Source organism: Clavelina lepadiformis, chromosome 2 (assembly GCF_947623445.1).
Source record: "Clavelina lepadiformis chromosome 2, kaClaLepa1.1, whole genome shotgun sequence".
NCBI classification, from domain to species: Eukaryota; Metazoa; Chordata; class Ascidiacea; order Aplousobranchia; family Clavelinidae; genus Clavelina; species Clavelina lepadiformis.
In genome coordinates, this window is record NC_135241.1 from 25,747,442 (window position 1) to 25,770,698 (window position 23,257).

General features: G+C 33.1%; 1 protein-coding gene across 2 annotated transcripts; it reads right to left on the minus strand.

The window, feature by feature from the left end:
• Nucleotides 1-5,258: 5,258 nt before the first annotated feature.
• Nucleotides 5,259-18,821, minus strand: LOC143446905 (uncharacterized). 2 transcript variants are annotated; one of them, XM_076946763.1, is made up of 21 exons: nt 18,345-18,821; nt 17,801-17,970; nt 17,533-17,621; nt 16,968-17,107; nt 15,839-16,030; nt 15,576-15,733; nt 15,376-15,508; nt 12,192-12,491; nt 11,821-12,090; nt 10,659-10,964; nt 10,277-10,552; nt 9,530-9,649; nt 8,986-9,065; nt 8,199-8,445; nt 7,928-7,984; nt 7,655-7,698; nt 7,494-7,542; nt 7,231-7,277; nt 7,118-7,151; nt 6,664-6,809; nt 5,259-6,548 (listed from the first exon to the last, which is right to left on the minus strand). In XM_076946763.1, exons 1-21 carry the CDS (start codon nt 18,373-18,375, stop codon nt 6,489-6,491), a joined length of 2,949 nt encoding a protein of 982 aa, XP_076802878.1. In that variant the 5' UTR covers nt 18,376-18,821; the 3' UTR covers nt 5,259-6,488. The 2 variants fall into 2 exon arrangements, with proteins under 2 accessions (XP_076802878.1, XP_076802879.1); XM_076946764.1 differs by lacking the exons at nt 11,821-12,090; nt 12,192-12,491 and having other exon boundaries at nt 5,261-6,548; nt 18,345-18,817.
• Between the last annotated feature and the right edge of the window lie 4,436 nt (nt 18,822-23,257).

Here is a 23,257-nt window from a genome sequence, read left to right on the forward strand (position 1 = left end):
GCAGACAATAATGACTATGTTCAAATATTGATCAAACCAAAGCCTAAGCAAAACACGTTGACCTGAAATAACCTACTGACTGAACTCTGTTTCCAGTCCTATGGCATGTACTTGGTACATTACTGTTACCAGGCCCAGTGACAAACTACGCGAAAGTTCTTATTTTATCAAAAATCACCTACAGATTTTGTCCACAAATTTAACTCAAGTATTTCTATTAGGTTTGCTCCATCTTTCTGTTCTTAAATTTTTTAGAACATGATCAGTAGGGCCGGTTAACTAAACTTAACGGTTAACTCTTGATTTACTGGTTGTTATTACGAGTTGGGTAACTTCTAAGCATTTTAATTCTGAGTTAATCGACAACTGGAAATAAAGAAATCAAAAATCAGACATGACAGTCAGGAAATGACATGACATGATCAAAGGCAAACATTCCGACAAGACAATTATGGACTTTCATGTTCTCCTCAGGGCCACAAAACAGGTCAACAACTCAACATATGGCAGAAGCACAACAAACACATACAATGAAGTGCACCGTATTCGACGGTATTCTTTGCCGAACATCAAAAAAGGCGTTCTTGCAAGTATTTGTATTTGTTTGGCCTGAGATGTAATATAGTTAGTATAGTGTATAGTGTATATAATTGTATAGTGTTTATAGTTGTATAGTGTATATAGTATAGTGTATGTAGTTGTCAGTAAATATAGTGGTGAAAGAATTTGTGCTATTATATTGTGGTTAAGTAGTTATTGCATATAAAAAAGTGGCAAAAAAACGTAAATTTATTACCTGCTACTAATCACCTACCTATGGCTATGGAGACATATTTCATCCAAAACGCGGTAGCTAGCCAACCGCTACTATCATCCCTTATTCAAATCTTAATCATCAGGTATATTGTTTTTCATTGTGACGTCTTATACCGGTGTCTTCGTCATAATAGGAAAACAACTTTGCGATACCATACTGACAATAACTACTTAGCCACTACATATTACTAAAAATCCTTTCACCAATTAGTTTACTGACAACTGCTCTTTTGGGTCTCTTGGGGTCAAATTTGGAGTCTTTCATATCTCTATGCACCAACCAAAATATAAATATTTAACCTCAATCACTACGAGGCTTCAACACTAAGCAGTGACTGCGTACATGAAACAGCAACTAGTGGCAACTTTTTCTCATTTTAAACCCTAAAGTGATGTTGTTTGCTGATCAAATGTGTGATTTGAATATACGTTTTGTGTAAACAGGGTTTCAGCATTGTGATAAGCAGCTAACATCAAAAATTTATTAACGCAATTATGTCACAGCGCAATAAAACTATAGAACCGGGTATTTGGTATTTCACGATAAAATAATTATGTTTAAATATCGATCAAACCAAAAATCAAACAAAACACGTTGAGCTAAAATAACCTACTGAGTGAACTCTGTTTCCAACACAACTGTTTCCAACACAACTGTGTACTTGACACATCAGTGTAACCAGGCACAGTAACAAGCTATTAGAAAGTTCTTAATTTATCCAAAATTACCTAAAGATGTTGTCAACAAATTAACTCAAGTATTTCTACCAGGTTCGCTTCATCTTTCTGTTGGTATAACTTCTAAGCATTTTAGTTCTGAGTTACTCGACAGCTGGAAATAAAGAAATCAGAGATCAGACATGACAGACAGGAAATGACGTGACATGATCAACGTCAGTGATAATCATGGACTTCGATGTTTTTCTCAGCGTCACACTGTCAAGTCACAGACATCAGGCACGACATATGGCAGGACCACAACAAACACATACAATGAAGCGCATCGTATTCCACGGTATTCTTTGCCGAACATCAAAATACTTGCAAGTATTTGTATTTGTCAACATGTAAATTATTTGCGCAGAAACCTTTATAATATCAGGACAATGCAGCATTTATGTCACGTAAAACGCAACTTAAACCAGGAATAGCAGCTCCTTTTGCGGTGAACCCCCACACCAGAGTCACACTTGAGTGTTGTTTGATGTATTTAAAATCAATTCACAAAAAGGATGAACACTCACGGCAATAAAACGAACTGCTACTACTTCAAAAACTTCCTCAAAGCTCCTTTCAGCTCCTTTAGCGGGGGAAGTCGGCGGTACCACTGGTGCGGGCAACAAAAGCAACAAGAACAAATTTTGACATTGTTAAACTCCGTTACTGTAAAACTAAAAGCAAACACAACAGCTACACGCGGCAAAATAAACCAAGTATAATAATGCAAAGCTCCAAGACAACAATATAAACACAAAACTACCATATTATATTGAAAGAACAAACCCTTTTTGAGTAAAGAGAACTAAAAACAAACAAACAAACCAATTGATAAACCACATAAGACAAATGGACAAACGAGAACTCAAGAGGTGCAAAAAATTCAAACTAGTGCTCAAACATTGACTAAATATAGTAACAAGAATAAATATGATGTAGTCACATTTGTTACCAAAATCCTACAAACTGCCTATTTACATAGGATCGCAATCAAAGTAACTGCAACGACGTAAAGCTCTTTGTCTTTCATATCTTTGTTTTTAAAATAAAACACAATCTTAATTTTTAGCTGCCCTGTATTCTCAACATTTACTGCTTATTTAGAATCCAGCAACTTGTTGCAAACTACTTTCGGTTTAAATGCTGAGGCGATGGATAATATTTGCTGATCAAACCGATACAACCTAAAGGTAAACCTTCCTGGGCAAACATAGCTTCAGCATTCGCATGAGCAGCTAATATTGTAAATACAATTGTAACGTAATGTTGCACTAACGAACTTACTTTGTCAGATATGCATAGGTGGGCAGTACCGCGGTACTATAGTACCGATAGCGGTACCACCGGTACTTTAAAAAAGTACCGGATTTCTGTACCGAATTACTTTTATCAAGAACGTTCGGTCAGTCCCGGTACTCGAAACTTTTCACGTGATACTTTCAAAATTTTAACAAGGGTGTTTTCAAAAATACATGTTAATTAATCCTTAATACTAACTTTAGCATCTGTTGATTTTTTTAAAACTCGAAATATCAAGTAAAAATGCAAGCGATTAACGCCACATATGTTTTGGCCTTGAGTAACCTTTACCGGGGGCGTAATAGCGGCAAATATTGCATTTGCAGCAACATCTTTTACCCAAAGAGTACCGGTACCAGGTACTGACAAAGTACCGAACTACGTTTTTAAAATAGTACCCAATATCGGAACCGTCGGTACATTTTTTGCAAAGTACTGGTACCGTTACTTACGATGCTTTCAAAGTACCGACTGCCCATTTCTGCAGGTTTCTATGGCAACGTTAGAGCTACTTTAAACTGTGTGTTACTTTATTGTCTATATCCCACTTGTCCATAAAGTATATTCACCTGGTTACCTGGTTATTTTCACCTATTGTATTGGTAGCATTGTTGTCCACGTAACATTATTATCCACGTAACATTAAAGGGAATGTAACACCGCGTTGCCGATATATAGATGTGACACCTTGTGCAACGTTAATTATTTTTTAAATAATTTTAGTATTTCACGTTTTATAAGGTTTTAATCTGGGTTTGGTACCCGACCAAGAAGGTTGTTGTTTGCTGTCCTTTACCGTCAAACAAATTTAGTTTAAAACTCTAATAATCTAGAATAGCGACCTAACTACATCACCTGCGTCATAGCAGGTATAGGCTTATTAATTATCAGTAGCAAACAATTGCGGAAAAATCTTTAATTTTTCTAAAAGCTACTGCAGATGCTGCCAACAGATTTAAATCAAGTATTTTTACCAAGTTTTAACACCTTTCTTATCTTTCTTTTTCAACGAAGCTGTAACTTGACCAGTTAAGTCAGTTAGCTGCTTAGCATTTAAGTTTTGACATAAGTTACTCGATATTTGCATGTGACTACTTCCGTGTATAATGCTGTCGTTTGTCACCTACGCGGTTATATCTACACGTACATTAGTAACTCACATATACGTCATCTAACAGTTGCAGTTTCGCCAGTAGTCCTACGTCATCAGATAGATGCTCATACTCAGAAAAGGAATAGACGCGACATGAGTCAGAGCTGACGTTCGAAAAGCGTCTTAGGGAAAACCGGCGTCAAAAAGTTTTATCAAAGCGATCTCATAAGTATCTTGCTAATAGGTTTTGCTAGAAGTGTAGGGGATAGATCTGTTTTTCGATCAATTGCTTCTCTTTCTTAATTTCGCCATATAATAGAACAAAGATTTTATGTCCTATCCAGGTATTTCACTTTTTCTTAAGATCCTGTATATTCTTGTAAAAAGGTCGGGTCCGTACAAGCACAGAAGCACTCATTAAGCATTTTCTTTTAAACAATGTTGATTTATTATAAAAAGAAGAAATGCTCCTGTAAACGATTGCACTTAGTGTTGTCCGGATCCGGAGGTTGATTTTAAATGAAATGTTTGACACATTTTTAAGTAATTTTAATTTGTTTGTGTTTACAATTAAAAAATTTTTAAAACTTTTAATTATAATTTAATGTTTAATTTTTGTATTTAATTTTTTGTTGAAGTTTAAAAATTTAATCAAAAAAATTTGTTGAGTTTTTTAATTCTGAACAATGATATTTTTTCATAAAAATGTTAAATGTCTAAAGTCAAATGAGTTGTAAATATTTCTTTGCAAACTGTTCTAAAAGTTGTGTTATCCTTTCTTTATCTAATCGCAAATTTCGGAACAGTTTGCAGCTACCTTCGGGAGTTCGGAATTCGGAGTAGAGAAGTTAAGAATTCTCAATTTTGAAAATTAAATTTGAACACCATATGATGTGGCGCCAAGAGCAAAAAATTAAACCCTTTGACACAACTTAAACTCGACAATGATTCCTTGAGCTTTAGCCCTGATTTCCAAGTTCTTATGGTATAACAACAGCAAGTTTTGAAATATATCCGCGTTTTTTGCAAGAAAATTGTGGGTTGAAAAGTTCGTCAAAGGATATTTTTTTCAATGAATATTGTAGTAATAGTCAGTTCATGGTTATGTGACCTTTTATGCAGCTGGTTAGTTACAGGGAAAGGATGTGGTCGACTCATACTTCGAAGATTGTGAGAAGCCGAACATTGAATGATCTTGCAACTTTCAACGAGCAAGCAAGAGCAAATGAAAAGACAACATTTCGAAAAAAACTTTTAAATACTTGATTACATAGGACGTAAACTATTCAAAAACTTGACAAAGTAGACGAACTCTTCTGTATACGTTATTTAAACAAGGTGGCCACTTAGGTCTAGGACTAACCTTCTATTTGCAAAACCTTATTGCGTAACAACTTAAATTCTTGCAAGATAATTTCGCAGCAATATAAACAACGAACAATGAAAAAACGTACTGAATGAATGAACCTACTGACATAAAGGCAATCAAACTAAGTTCAATTAAAAGTGATTTATTGCATTAACTTATAAAAATTAATCTCTTCATACAATGATTGCACGTAATACTTACAAAACACGCAATATTTGAATAATAAATTGAAATGAAATTATGTTGATGATAACTGTATCATTCATTATTTCGATATTAATCGTAGAGAGCATAAACAAAAGCATAATGCTAAACACTGTTACATCACAATGTAAACTCAAACTATTAATTACTAATTAATTAATAGACGAAAAATGGCAAAAGTTTTTAAGTACAATGGCGCTATAGCGATGAACGCGACCGCTACAAACACGGAAAAGATAAAATGAAACAACCTGCCCACATGTGACGCAAGACTTCACAACACCAGTAAAAACACGTCCAAAAACAATGTAAGTGCTTATTATAAACGATATACGCAGTCATATAAGTTTGAGCAACTACAGCTGCATGCAAAAGGTTGAGATGCTGAACAGTGAAGGATTTTCACTTTGGCTGGTTATGGCAAATTTTTATGTATGTTGGAATGTTAAGTTTAAAAACGTATTTCTAAATTCTTTACTTATTACATCACAATAAATTGATGGCACCAGGCCAAGTAAGTTAGCGGTTTACGAACAGGCGTTTATGGGTGGTTTTGGAAAGATGCCAAGAGTAGAAAAAGTCGCTATTAAAAAATTTCTACGATTCGTTTCAGCAAAATAAAATTCTCAAGTTTTGACAACATTTGATTAAAAATGCATGAAGTGAAATGCATGAAGTATTCCGCGTAACGCGAGTACAAACTATGTGGAACACAAAAGTAGTCGCTGATTGAAAACATTCATGATAAGGTAGAAACAGTTCACAGGATGAATTTCATAGTCCACAACTGCACTGTAGCAATTTAAAAAACAAACAATGACAGATGATGGGGAACAAGACAAAACAACCAATGCAGCATTTATCGGAAAATATTTCCAAGAAATTATGTAACAAAACCTATCGATTTTAAAAATAAAAAGCCTCTATATAAGCTATCTATGACACAACAAACAAGATACAGAAATAATAAAAGTCTTTGTAAGTCAATTTCTATGACTTGTTGATTTCATCATAAGGCCCTTCCACATTTTCATATCTTCTTGATACGTTCTGTTGTCCACAATTTTGAAGGAAAGTTTAATAGAAATATAATTTTGAAATCATATTTTTACTTCAACTTTCATTTTTATGAGTTAGTTCAACGAATTCAGTTTAATTTTCTCACCTCAGTATGAACACGTGGAGTAGTGATGACGTCATCATAAGCACCTTCAATGTTCTCATATCTTTTGGAACTACTTGATGCATTTTCTTGATTGTTCGACTGAGCATTTGATTCCTCCCCATTCAAGACAATGTAACCGGCATTGTCTGCATAATAAAGTGTACAATTGCTCAAATTTTAATTTAATTTGATGTTATTTCTTTGTTACAGTACTTTTTACCTCCACAATAAACATCATAATACGACGTTATGCTAGATATAGCACAATAAAAACATGCTCACATACAATTAAACAAGTAGATAAAGAGCTTACTAAACACGAAGTGTACAATTATCGCTGCTGAACATATTAATATGTTATTTGGTATGCCCACAATAAACCTTTACTGCATACTGCTGTGGTATTAAGCTGTTATTTGTATAACTCTTAAAAACTGTAAATAAGATGATTTACCAGTTTCCAGCTGAGAATTTGAAGCTCTGTTTCTCTGCAAAATCAAACAAAGTAAGATTCAAGCAGCTGCAATCAATGCTGCTGAGTAATATTTAAAATAAAACAGGAATTACCAAGTGGTCAGTTGTGCTTCCATGAACCGCAAGATATCCGTTTTCATCTGCAAATTTATAAACGCAAAAAAATAGTTTATAATTCTTACAAAAACAATCATGAAGATTTTGAAGCTCATAAATCTATGCATCGTTATTGTTTACTCTCCTGATTTGACGAGATGACAATTGTACATTTGAAAATTATAATCAATCGACAAAGTTTTCTGTTACTTAATAATTCTGGGGAGCATTCAGTCAAAGCAAATATTATGAAGTCATACCTTCAGCTGGACCAACAACTTCATAATTCCTTTGGTTATCTGAGTTAATCTGTGATCATTTATAAGTTTAATTTAATTTCAGAACAAATGCAAGCCTTTTACTATATAATAAATTGTTACAACATGCATTTTCATTATTATATACAAAAATTTTTGATTACTTGGGTTGAATCATTTGCAGTAACATCAATGTAACCAGGTTGATCTGGAAAAATAAGCAAAGTTTATATGCAACATGAGCATATGCACATATAAAAGCAAATAAAAATATAACTACTAACGTTAACTAGACTATAATAGAAATAAAAACACGAACAAATCAGAAAATTGTGATTAAATAGATTTGAAAAACAATGAACATATTTGACACCATTTCATAAAAACATATTTAAAGTTATTTGAAGCAACAAATGTGGACTAAAGAATAATGGCACCTGTCAATGTGCGGTTGCCACTGCCAGTTGGATACATTTCATTAGACCGACTTCCATCTGTGTACATAGCGAGAATACAGTGAAAAGAATTTGTAAACTTATGCAAAAAAACTTTTCCAAATATTTTCCAAACAACATCTTACATTTAAGATAGCCACAAACTACTGATGGAGACAAAAAAGCAATACTAGAATATAAATACAAAAACGTAAGCTCCTATTAAGTCAGTTTAAACAAAGACAATCAAACAAATCCAAGAAAATAAACCAACTTTTCTCCTGAGATCCATTTCTCCATTTATAAACACCATAACCAGCTGCACATAAAATGACCACCACAACGCCAGCAATAATCCCAGCAATTGCACCAGTGGAGAGACCAGGAGTGCCAAGTGGTTCTCCATTGTCATTTGTGTTATCCACAACTTCAATGTGAAAGTATAAAACACTATTCGAGAATAAACTTCCGCTTGAAGATTTCACGGTGAGCTCGTAACTTCCATTGTCTGAATTTGTTACCTGTAGCGATTATAGTATTTTTATTTTGATGTCATTAACGTGAAGACCAGCAGTAATCTATGAGTTGGAATTGTAAGTGCTGCAGATGATAGCTTGCTTCAGCTCAAAGCTTATCGTTAACTACTGTTAGGAAGGGCTATATAATTATTAGTGCACAGCTCAAGTCAGTTAGTTACCAATTATTATTAATTAAATTATCAATGCACACTTTTTTTCATGAAAAGACTGATTACAGTATTGTTAAACTGATGCAGTAAATTTAATAAAAGTAGAAATTTGTAATGAATTTAATAATTTAGCTGTAAGCCAATAACCTTGCAATGTAAGTTAAATTTGTAATTACTTTGTTACTTCAACAATAAACTTACAGAGTAGACTTATTTCCTATGTCTACCCCAGAATTTTACCCAGAGTTTCCCAGCAAACTTAGTCCATAAGAACAAAAAATATTTATTTCATAAGTTTTAATAAATTAATCCAACTGTATCTGTACATGGTCGTTAGTTTACAAGATTTTGCAAAAGTTATGTCATTGCTTACTTGTGTTCGGGTGAATGTGAAAGTCTGTTGATCACCAGTTGATTCTATAGTCATTGAACCATCACTTGCCACCGATGATCCTGGTGAATAAATTAGTCAACTTAATTAATAACATGAAACCAGTACTAATGGCACCAACATAGCGCTAAACTACTTAGAAGTTGCTTTGGGTGATGTCACCTCCAGACTCAAAATGTTGATTATTACAGCAAAGCGTAAATCAAACTTTCAATACTGTCTTCATAACTATTTGACTAATTTTTAGAAAATTTGTATTTTGGTTTTTCTGTAAAAAAGATTTCAAGTTAAGCAATAACTTTTTTGCTTAGTGGTTTAAGAGTAAATTAACAAAAGTCCTTGATTTTGAGCCATTCTATATTGTAAAATGACATCCAAAAAAGCATAATCTTTAAACTCAAGATAACTTTATAATAAAGACCTGTTCAACACATCAAAGTATTGTAAGTACAGGTCGCAAATAGCTCTTGTTGAGTTCACCACATCCTGATAAATAAAAGACCAGAGAAATCAAGTCAAAAGTTACCATTTTTGCTCAATGATATGAACAGTGAGTTTGGATTTGAGAAAAACACAACAGAGCAGATTTCAGTTTCATTCAAATTCCAATTACAAGCTGGAATTTTATCATCCTGTGTTGCAGCGTCTGGAAATACAAACTTTAGTTTTATTGGGCAAGATCATTAAATTTTAGATATGAAAAACAGGTTTATGTTAAAAATCTGGTTTATAAAACATAGTTACTTTTGCAAGCTATTACAGTGAAATTAGCCCATTAAAAAATTAAAATATTTTTTAATAAAAAGTTTAAAACATCTACTTCATTGTATAAAAGCATGCACATGTAAAATTAAATGTTCATTGCATATGCTACACATTGATATAATTAATGTAAAGGTAAATATGCATCTAATTTGATTTTCTAAACATCACTCATTCAAACCAATTACAAAGCAACCCATGGATAGAAAATGTACAGGTTTAATAAAAGCAAATGCCAATGAAACATCAGCAATAATTATCAAAAAGCTTTAATAATCAAAATGTACAAAAAACAACTTCAATTTACTTTGTTCTATTTAAATAGTCTTTAAAGAAATGATTCCAGTTATATCGCTACAACTGTTATGCATGTAAATTCCAAGTTCATACATCTACATTACACAAAGAAGTAGATCACACTAAATTAAACTTCCAATTAATGAACAGCAAACAATTCAAACATTACAGCAACATCTTTTGACAAACATTATAACACTTCATCAGAACTCACATATAACATTGAGGTAAATAGCTGCATTAAAGCTTCCAAATTGATCATTTGTGTTGCAGATATAATCTCCAGTGTCAAAACGTGTTACAGAGGAAAACAATTTTGAAGACTGAGATACCATTGTGTTGTCTGGTAGCTTTATGAGGTATGCGGTGCTCAATTCATTTTCATATGAAACACTGCAAGAGATGATGATGTGTTCTCCAAGATAAGTTGTTGAGTTGATGCTGCCATCATTTGCAACATTGTTGCCAGTGACATTGAACTGAACTTGTCCTGAAAAAAAACTAGCAATTTTAGGCAAGATCAAAAACCAGCATAACACAAAACTCAGCACAGCACAGCAAACACAACACAGCGAAGTGCCTTTCGTTGCACTCACTCTCAGCAGGAATCACATCAACAGTTTGCTCTGCACTTGATATAATGCCAACTACATTCTCAGCATTACAAGTCACATTGCTTGATGCATTGAGATCAACACTGATAAGACAAACACCATCTGAGGTGAGTATCTGGCATCTTGAATCTGAGCACAGTTGCCAACTACAAGTTGCTGGTGGGTTTGCATCACTTGGAGTGCAATTCATTGTGAGTTGTTGATCTGATCTTAGCAGGTAGTTGCTTTCTGATGATTCAATCACGTACTGCGATATCTGTATTGTGTTAACGACTGACAAAGAGAGATCTAAAGATGTAAAACGATTTTTATAAAAAAATGAACTTTCTTGGCATAACATTTTTCACGTTTTAAAATTAAATAATATTAAAATTTAACAAATAAAGCAAAGCAACAACTGAATGTGAATTAGCAATTAATAACTAAAGCAGAATTATGAAATTTACCTGATGCAAACAACAGCAACAAAAGCAAAAATATTAGCATAACTTGCTAAAAAGCAACTGACAAACACATGCTACTAATCTGAGAACTACCAAAGTAATAATCACAACAATTTAATGTTAAGTTATATTTTGATGTGACATTTGTAGCTTGCATAACAGACAGCACAAACATAACTGTGACAAACATACATAGTATGTATTTTCAAAACAAACTTATTTTTTTAAATTTCTGGTTGATAAATCTTGCACACTTACATATATGCAGTCTTGAAATAGTCTTTCCATAATTAAATACAAAGTTACTCAGAACACACTATGTGCCACAAACTCTGCAAATGTGATTTAATAAGGCATAACAACAAAAACAAAATAATGGCATATGTTTAGCCACAGATATAATAAATAACCACAGTGTAAGAAGCACAGAACGAATTCATTAAAAGCGGACAACAAGCTAACTACCACTTTTTATGCAAAAGTGAGTTTGAGTTTCAAAAGTGACATTAGCAGTTGATTATAGTTGTTGATTATTATAGATTATAGATAGTATTATAGATAGTTGATTAAATAGTTCATTTGATTATCCGGTTTGAATTTGATAATAATAATCAGACGAAATTCTCAAACATCAATTGACAAATTAAATCATTCACAAAATGATCATAGCAAACGCATGCAATCAACAACTGCCTACTCACACAATACATCAAGATATATGGATGAGCTATAACTTCCAAAGCTATCCATGGTTGTGCAGGAATAGTTCCCAGTATTGGAGGGTTTTATTGGTTTCAAATCAAAGGACTGGACAAAGAGCTTCTTATCAGAAACTTTTAACTCGTATGTTGTGTTAAGCTGATCACTAAAAGCAATGTTGCAAATAAAAGTAAGATTTTCTCCAGGATATGAAGCTACTCTTTCCCCAGTGTTTGTGATGTTGCTACCAGTCACATTGAATTCAAGATTCCCTGAAACAGTAGAACATCAACTTCCTAAACGTTTTGCCATATATTGATATCACAAAAGTCTTTTTTAACTGTAGAACTGATCACTACGAGAAATTACTCACTTTGTGCTGGAACCACAGTGATGGTTTCATTATTACTTGACCTGGAACCAACTTCATTTCCAGCGGTGCAAGAGACCAGACTTGATTGGTCAAGATCATAACTTATGCTGCAACCACTGACTGAGCTAACTGTGTTTGACTGAGTCATATGAAATGTGAAGTTACAATTTGCAGGTGGATTTGCTTCACCATTTATGCACTGCATGGTGAGATTTTCATCTGATCTTAAAAGATATCCATTCTCTGCAACTATTGTGTATTGAGAAAGCTCAACTTTGCTGACAACTGTGTCAGGTTCATCTGTCAATTTGAAAAATGATACATTATAATTAATTCAAAACAAACATAAAAAAACAATAAAATCAATGTCTTTCTGAGAAGTTTTTAATTGTTTTCAATTTTTCATGGTATTTTTTCCTAATTTGGAGAACCTACAATGTAGAAAGAGAAAAAATTTATGTTAAACTTTACACAGTTGCAATGAAGGCAACAAGTAATCATATTCATCGTACTCTAAACATTTGCCCTTTTTATGAAAAAGAAGCAAGCAAAGCAGCTAAAAAATGGTAGAACCAAGTTGCAAAATCTTTCATGAAAGCTTAATTGTCTGTCACAAACTTATAAACTTATCAACAAGTCCACATGAAGTTTATTTTCAACAGTGATAAATACTATAATGTCATCGAATTATACTGTATTGTCGCTTCTGTGTATCTGATATAGTCACCAGTCATACTAAGCCTTTAGCTGGAGCACATCAAGTAAAATGGCTCTGACTTGTAGTGCGTGACAACTTCATAGTTTATGTTTGAGCTGAGTAGGCAGTGACTATTTTGTACTCAATAACTATACACTCTGTTTGCAATAATCCGAATTTATGAATCTTATTAATTTGTTAAAACCACAGCCCTATAAAAATAAAGCCTGATTTTCTTTCTCCCGTATTTATGTTGGTCTAAGCAAGCCACAACAGCCTCGTGATCCTCAAGCCTCTGGTCCCCTGAAATATTGGCTGTCACTGCCTTTGCAAAAGCTTTTTTAACGCAACATATTTGTGACAATTCAGAATCAACACTGAGAAAAAATGACTTTGTCATAAATCTCTACTTGCCCATTACCTATTCTTACGTAGAAAAGTGTGCTACCTATAACAAGGCCGTGAACGCTTTACAAAGTATCAATAAAACTGAAATTTTGCAAAAAAAACAAAAAGTATGTTGTTGCCTACCATCTTCTTTAACGTATTCGCAAATGACCGGGGAAAAATTTGCATGTATCCAAGGGATGCAAAAACGAAACTAAAACAACAAAGTACCAAAATGATGGTTTCATTATTGCTTGACCTGAAACCAGTTACATTTCCTGCTATGCAAGAGACCAGACTTGATTGAGCAAGATCATAAATTTTATTGCAACCACTAACTCAGCTGACTGTTTTTGAATGAGTCATGTCAAAATTTTGCAGAGCACAAAAATAGAACACAAATAGAGGTTTTTTCCTATGCAAGGGCAGCTTTACGCAAATAGTTCCAGTCATCTTAAAACATAGCACCATAGTGAAACTAAGGTATCTTTTTTAAACGAGTTCTTTTATCTTTTTTTTAAATGCATCTTACTCCAAAGTTGCATAGAATTTAACGAACACTTTAAAGAAGTTGGTGATTCATGGGTGCAATAAATCCCCTCATAACCATCTAACATGACCGATATTTCTTGTAATAAATTGAAAAACGTGATGGAACAATCACCATCTATGATGTTACGAACTGTCCTTTTTTTCTTAAAGCAAAAGCAGGCTGCTCCCATGTTTCCAGTACAGCTGTCAATGTGATATTAATTACAGTTGTTGTAAAATTCCAACCCATTTATCCTCAGCAAAATGCAGGAAAGACTGGGTCGAGGATTAGTAACAAGAAGATTAAGATATTGAAGATAGGCAACTACACTAATCCAACAACTGAGGTCAAGGCTAATCAACAAGAACTACGGGAAGAAGTAGAAGATGGCAACTTTTCACAAAAAGTTCCGTTCATATTAAAACATAGCACCATAGGAATTAAGTTATCTTTTTTAAATGAGTTTTTCATCTTTGTTTAAATGCATCTTACTCCAAAGTTGCATAGAATTTAACAAAGACTTTACGGAAGTTGGTGCATATGTTGGTGATTCACGGGTGCAAAAATTCCACCCATAAACATCTAACATGACCGCTGTTTCTTGTAATAATTTGAAATATGTGTTGGAATAATCAATCAAATGAGGTCAAGAACTACTGGAAGAAGTTGACTTGTAGACTTATCTTGGTACAGCACTGGCAATATTGAAGACATCTGATATAGGTTTGCACTTAAAGAAAATTCATTAAAAATGCCTAGTACTAACCTGCCTTGTCGTTTGTGTAATAGGTATTCCTATAAACTTAATTAAGTACTTAAGAAAGCAGGTACTCCTGGCATGATTAGATCAAGAACAAATAGATTTTAAGAAATAAGTATAGCGAAGTCATAAAAGTTGAAGACATTATCACGAAGTGCCGATTACGCCAAAATGGTCACATATTTTGCTTACATGAGTAGCACCCTATAAGTATAGCAATAACTTGGATGCTATTTGGTGAAAATTGAAAGATCTACCTACCAAAGATCTACCTACCTAGATCTACCAAAGATTAACTGGCCATGGTAACTAAACAAACAGATGGATGGACAACAACATCAGCTTGACTAATTGCAAAAGAACTGCAAAATGTTGTGGGTGATAGAGGAAACTTGTCAAATTATTGTCCAACTGGTAAAGGAGGCCCTAAGCCCAAGTACACTTGGAAAGATTACCAAGAAAGAACAGTTAATGTTACACAAAGTTAGACGGAGTTAGAAAGTTAGACAAAGTTAGCTAGATAAATAAAAAAGTTAATGTTTTACATTTAATTAGCCAGTTAAACATGTAATGTAGATTATTACCTAAACCATTAATTTCTGTTTGGCTTGTTAAACCAATTTTAGAATTTTCAACATGTTATGACTTTTGTGCATATATTTGTCTACAGTTGGCAAAATTATTACTGTCATGCTATCAATTTTGTTCTGCGCATTTCTTGTCCGTTTAAAGCATTATACTTATAGTTGGTAAAATCTAATGTAAACAAAAATTATGTCACTTTTATACTGAAACATCTTTTACTCACATAATACGTCCAGTGTATATTCCAACGATCTTCCGCTTGCAGGATAGGCATCAGTATAAGGAGTGACAGCCTGACATGAGACTACTTTGTTGCTGTCACTTCTTTGCAATGAAGACAATATAAATGGTTCCCCCTTTGTAAAATTATATTACATGTTACAAAAATAGACCTGTAAATACAAGGTCAAATAATTGATTCACCTGTGTCCTATTGTAGTTATTTCCTCCAATATATAATCGAGAAGTACTTCCTTCAGGAATGACATCATTGTAATTACAAGTCAAACTCAAATTAGCTCCTTCAATCACAATCAGTTTATTGCCTTCAATTGAACTGCTTGCAAGGGTTACATTGGGAGCTGAATACAAAAACAATCCTAAATTGAGCAATGAGTGTAAACAGCTTTCATTACTTAGGGCTAACTTATTATTTGACGTTTATGACAACAAAAATAATTAGAAACCTGTCCAACATTGCAGATTATCCTGATCGCTCCATTCTGCTGAAGCCAGACAAGTGGTGTCACTAGAGGTCAGGATTATACCATTTGAGTAAAACAAGTTTCCTCCGTTGGAACAAGCAAACTTTCCTGGTGAGTTGAATATCCTGGAAGTTGTATCCACAATAACATCATATGGAAGTGAGGAGTTGCAATCTGTGGAAAATTGCACATCTATTAGTATCAAATGTATGAAGCAGCATAATTAAGTAGGCCTACTTAACATTACCATGATAGTGCAAGTTTTTTGGCCCAAGCGACATACAACCGATGTTTTATTTAAAAAGCAAAAGATATTATAATATATTATAAACATAAATTGCGTTGAATTAAATTTATGTTATTACAGAAATGAGAGAAAATCAAATTTTATTATGCAAAGATTATATCATCTTGTAGTCGTGCATATACATTTCGTACAAAATATTTGAAGCTCTTTAGTACCAAAGTTTATGATATGATATAAAGGAAAACATTGTGCTTTTTGTAATATCTACTTATTTTCCAAACAACGAATCAAACAGCTTATAGGCTTAGCTTGGCCATTTTTAAGACTGCCTGTTTACCAACAATTATATTTAATTAAACAATGATAATAACAAATAAATAGCAAGTAGTTCCATAAAGTATTGGGTCTCATATAAACTACAGCTGTTGAGAAAGGCTTATTTATGGAATAAAAATTTACTGTTCCTGGATGTAATAGCAGTTAAATGTTAATCTTGGTCACAGAATATTGCAACCTTGATACTGTGTGAAAACTTCATCATGTTTTCATCTATGAATAGGAGCATTGTTGGTTCAATTGATATCTACAACTTCCTCCTAACATGGTGGGATACTTGCTTATTTGAAGTTGGCATAAATTAACTTTTACATAATTTCAAGCATATCAGTAATATTTGAATAAGATAGTCGTCTACAACAATGTAATTTTATTGTTAATTATCTGAACCACTTAATAATGTCAGGTTAAACAGGAAAATGGTTTACTTATGAAAGGAATCCTGCAAGTAAAATGAAATGATGGAAAAATGACATTAAATAATATAAAACAATCTAAATATATAACTCTCAAATTAGTGTGGCACACCTCTTATATCAAGTACAATGGGTTGTGAATCAAAACCAATACCAATACCACCAAGTTCAACCTGATATCCATCTTCGTCAGCTCTAAGTTGTGCAATGGTAAGTTGTGTGGTAAAGTTTGATGCTGACATAGCAACTGCACTGTTGGAGATAAGTGACACGTTACATCACTGAGGCACCACAGTTCATTTTAAGTCATTTTATAATAAATAATCTTGTAATAAATAATATAATCATTACATCAACATCACTTATTCAAGGTTTATTCAACAAATTCTACATGTGCAAATCTGTGTAAGGAAATATTAATAACTAATGAATTTGCATATTGCAAATAAAATGAATGAAATAACATAACACTGGAAATATTTTGAGATAAACTTTTATGCAACATATATTAAGCTGTCAACAACAAGCAGACTAGTACTCTTCTGTAGAAAAGCTAAAAATTTTAAATTGCATTTGACTGAAAAATTGTTATAATATATTCATAATAAAAATCAAGTTGAAAAAATATTTCAAAGAGTTCATCACCCGTTCATCTATATATCAACCCATATAGTCACCTGATATTTATTCGACTGGAGTAGATGGAAGAGTCGGCAGCGCTATCAACATCAGGGTATGGGACATATCCTGCTTGGGCAACCCGAGTCTGTAAAATACTTAAAATATCAAAATACTGTAGAATAGTATAGAATAGAAAAAACAAAAACAAAACCATAGTAACTTGTAGCCATCATTTGGTAATAGATGAACACATAGTAACAGTAATTTGTAATAGTAAAACCATAGTAATTTGTTGTCACCATTTGGTTATAAATCAGCACATACCCCATTATATCTCCAGTCAACAATCCAGTTTCCTCCTGATGAGATCACTGATGATGGTGGTGAAGCTGTAGCAGTGATAACCACAGTGGAGTTGGTTGCTTGTACAGGGTATGGTGTTGTGAGAGGTGAAATGCTTTGTCCTTGTATCATAACAGCAGTTTGTAGAATAACTGCAAGTTTAAAGTATAAAAAATAATGTTAATTTTATACTCAGCAGTGGTAGCTACTTTTCCTTTGTTAAATATAACGAAAGAAAAGTCTTATGATAGTTAGTACAGAAAATTGTTTAAAAAAGAATTGATGAAAATCATTTCTTGTAGTTTCATTTATCAAAGCTGTTTCATTGTATGTTTTTTGTTTCAAAGCATTTTAAATTGCCTTGCTTTTAGTGATTGTTGATATTCAACAATTTAAAATACTACAAACTATAGCAAATAAATCATAAAGTATCAAGTGTTAGGTCAATGCGTTACATTTAAAAAATAAAAATTAAACCAATACAATACTACAATGATAGTTAAAAAATTGTTAAATGTATCTTTACCTGATAAGCTTAATTCCAGATGTTTTTGCATATTTTTTTATCTAATGTTGTGCATTGGCTCTCAGTTGAAATATTTAATCGTTTATTTCTATAAGAAACTTGACATTAAGTGTAACCTAACACACATTAGTGTTGTGACAAATATACACGGTTGTAAGCATGAGTGATAAATCTTAGGTATAATATAGATATAATATGGCATAAATATCTTAGTACTGTACTGCTTCTATTCGTAAATCTTTTAAATAAATGTATTAGCTGATATTTTGTGCAAAGTTTGGCTGACAAATACCGCTAAACAAACAATAGTTAATCAAAGCTAGCTGATCTTTAAACAACAGGAAATCCACATAATTTAATCTTCAAGCCACATATACTGTATAAACAAGTTGGCTAAGACCACAACTATACTTATACCCTGCAAGTAAATATTCTTTCTAACTGTAAATTTCATAACAACTACACATATCAAAAACTATTCTTTTTCAATTAGTTACAAACTGACAATGATCGTAAATTATGCAAAACCTTTATATAATTCAAGTTTTCTTTGATCACTGCTAAAACTGCCAATTTCATCTCTAAAAAGCAATTTACTTCATGCTCTTATTACTGTATGTTGTCATCTTCACTTACCAAAATAACTAACATAACATAAACTGTTTTGTATGTTTACCAAACTATGTACCACTTTAAAGTAAACCAAATAACCAAAATCTCTGATGTTTTACTCATGTTTTCTTTTTTTCATTTCACTTCACATTTTTATAAAAGACAAGATTCAATGCGAGTCTGCACGCAAGGTTTCGATTGAGGGAATCACAAAACTGATTCATATTTATGCGTAATATTTAGGTTCGTAGTTGATTCAATACACCTTTAGTTGAAATAAAATAGCATGTATTACACATACCATCATTTGTGTTTTATACTAACAACCAAATTTGCCAAACAACCAAACCAAACAGTTCATCTCCAAATTATGATACACTCTTAGTACACTCTTAGTTGAAATGAAAGAGCATGTATTTATTCCACACACCATCAGTTGTGTTTTATACTAACAACTGATTAATCACCAGAATATGACAATATAAGTTGTAACAAGCTGCTGGCCAAAACTTGGAAAAGTTTCTAGAAAAGCCCCAAACGTGAGCATATTATTTCAACAAGATACCGGTACATTATTTATAAGAACAGTAATCTGCCCTAGATATGAATGTTTTGGCTGTTTATCAACTACACTTTCTTTCATCACACACAACATGCTTGTAGTGCAATTTCATGCAATTCACCAAAAAATGCCTCCATACAAATGCCAATATATCAACCAAGCTTCTATGCATTGTCTCACTTTTTTCCAATGGCAAAGTATCACTAAAAGTTACATTTTATGTTTTTGTTAAAAACATACTTTGACATTCGAGACCATAGGCTATAAACTGAAAACAAAAAGAAGATATTTTTATCATAAACTTTCCTGAAAAGAAAATAATTTGAACTTTTCTCGACTCTTTCATTTATTCAAATTCCTAGAATGAACTAAGTAATAAACAGAGGTGGGCAGTCAGTGCCTTAAAAGTACATCGGTAACGATACTGGTGTTGGAAAAAAGTGTAATAACAAATGTAAATAATGCAAATAAAATTTAAAAAACATACTACACAAAACCTTGAAGTAATCATTTTAAAAGTAACAAGCATCGAGACTGACTTATATTTCTTGAAAAAGGAATTCGGTGCTTTTTTTTAAAGTACCAACAGTACCGATATTGGTACTGAAAAAGTATTGCAGTACAGTAATTTGGTATTATAGTACAGCTGTATGACACACCTCTGCTAATAAAACAGCTGGAAAACTAATGTATGCTTATATGGCAAAATGCAAGTTTACTAACCAGTTCTATAGGGGTGATACATTAGCTATGAGGTCAGTCTTTAGAAAAAACAGTCTTCAACCTCATTCAACATCCTGCTCTGTAACAAAAATGACGACAGCCAACTTGTTAGCATCTGAAAAATTGTGTGTTTGTTGTAATATCCGTCGAAAGTTTAGCCTTGCCCCATAATGGAAGCTGTGGTACTTGCACACATGAGATTCATCAAAGTGTGCGCCAAACTTTATCATCTTTACGCCAATTTATTACAAAAAAAAACAAAGAAAAACTGTTTGTTTGAACGTTCAAATTATAATTAATTAAAACTAAGAATTGAAGTTTCAGTGCACGCCATCAAGTCTTTGCATAAACGAGTTCTCGTCCAAAATTTCCGTACTTTCTATTCGGGGCCTAACCTACCCCCTTCAAATATTAACATTCTGACCCGTTCTAACTAACTAACTTAAAAAAAAACTAACTTGGGGATTCCCTTAACGCCAAAAATGATGAAAAACTAACAACCTAACCAAGTATGGTCGCACACTACAGGCTATAAAGTGTGCAACTATTTCTGAAGAAAAGATAAACAACTTTCCAAAACAATACAACTGGAAAATTATTTAGAAAACGTTTGCTGACGTCTTACTTACAAGAAAATCAAACAAAACACATTTCAATTGTTTGACCTCGCTATAAATTTAAGGTTTTGGCTTGGGTAAAATCCCCTAATTTAATGGTTGTTATGTAAAGTTTTAGGGATTATTAACGGGAGTAGAACGTAAAATGTTTAAAAACAAATTTTTGCCAAATTAGTTTTGGGTGATACAGAATGTGTTTATTTTATGTAAAATAAAGTTTTTAAACAGGAGCAATCAGCATATTTATATAAATTTAGATAAGTTAAAGCTTTTCTTCTCACCAATCACCATTCAGAATATGAAAATGAAAATTGTTATGCTCGAGTGATTTTGATCCTACAGGCCAGCAAGCCTGATAAGCTTTTTTCCACAATTTGGAAGAAGAGACCCACTCTCTCATATTCTGAATGATGAGTTAAAGATCTACCATTTTGGACAGGTTCAACATAGACACATGCTAATTTATATTTAACACATTTGTAATAATTAAACTTGATTAATTGAGGTTTGTGCTTAAAATACGGCGAAGTAAGTTGTTGGGTTGCTCTGGTAAATTAATCTGACTCCTGACTCCAAAAGGCTGCTGCTACAGTAATACGTCATCTTCACTCATATATTAAATAAGTAATAACCTTCTGAGCTCTACACTTTAATGGCATCACAGGCGACTCGCAGAAACAGTAGAAAAGAAAACGGCAAACGAACATGCAGTGAGAACAAATTTATCGGTTTTACACGGGAAGTAGCTTGAGGGCGCCAACCAGCGACAAACTAAGAAGTACTTAATGGCCGTTACAGAAACTTCAGCTTTTGCGTTTGACCTTTTGAACTGCGTTGAGTTTAGTCAGTTACGAAGCTAGGCTAATAAGTTGTTCTAGCTACAAAGTTGACGTTGGTCTTGCAAAACAAAATGATAAAACAATTTTTTTATTTTTCTTCATTGGCTTTTTACATACTGAAGTTTTTTTCTGAACTGAAACTGAAAGTTTAGCTAATTATTAACATTATTGCCTGAAAGATTAACTGTTCACCAGAACCACTGAACAGGAGCAAGTGTCGCTAGGGCTTGCCAAGTACCAGCATTACAATTACAACGGCCACTAAGCATCGAACATGAACCGTATTGACCCAAGCTAAATTTTCTAAACACTCAGGTAAACTACAACAGAACCGAACACCTCTGTTTCAATTCTTTATTTTAAGTCGCTATGTAACCTCAACAGTCTTCACATACATAAAAGCAAACTACTTACTGCAAACCACTTTCATTTTAAATGCCGTTTATATATGTTGACCAAATTTGTAGACCTATGTTTTGAATAGGTTCTACCTTCTTGTGCAAACAAGGCCTAAGCATTCCGGTGTCGAGCCAATATCAGTCATATACAATACATATCATTACGATGAAAACTACTATACGATGTTTCACAACAAAATGTGCTGAAATATTGGAAAACTAACAGATTAATGATTATTTGATTGACTAAAATACTAACTGAAATCTGTTTTACATTCCATCGGTATCTAAGTATTTGCTACAAGCAGTTAAGAACTATTTGAAAATCCTTCATTTATCAACAATCACCAACAAAGACTTCCAACAAATCTTAATAAAGACATTCACCTAGCTACCTTCATTGTTTTGCTTCTTTAAATAATTTGTAACATGATCAGTTGAACCAGATAGTTATGACGCGCTTCAGCTCTGAGACAACCGTCGCTTATATTTCATAACTTCCGTGTATGATATCTCTGTTGTTTCCTCCTACACCACCTACGATTAATCTACACGAATGCACTTACATTGGCGTCTTTAACAATAATAGTTTAACGATGCAAAATATACGCAAAAGCAAAATATTAAAAGCACTACCAAACGAAAACTTTTGATCAGTTGCTAAGATCATAAACTATTTCCTTTTCACGCTGAATATGTCATTTTATAACTATAGTGCGGCCGTTATTGTCTGAGCCAAATGTTTTTGGCAACTTGTATTAAACATTTTGGCAGTAATCTTGCAATTAGTTTGTCATGTGCGGTATGAAACGTGCAGGCAGTGGACTTGGCATGATACATGTTGCACTCAGTGATTCAGACATGACATGGTTCGCGGTTTGGTCGCAGAGTTTGCCACTCCCCACTTATGTCGAGTTGAACGATCTGAGGTTGGCAGGTTATTGTATGTTGTGTTATCGATAAGCTTGAACAAAGAGCTATTTGTTTTAGCCCGAACGGCATTTAAGAGACTCCGATTTATTGTCTACAGCGACTATTATAAATCGTCAGACCGCCGCTTTGAATATCCAAATGTGTTTATTGCTCCAATATACTAGAACTAGTTAAATTAAATTGATAATAGAACAATATTGTATCAAATCAGAGCATGTGAGCTTCTGAA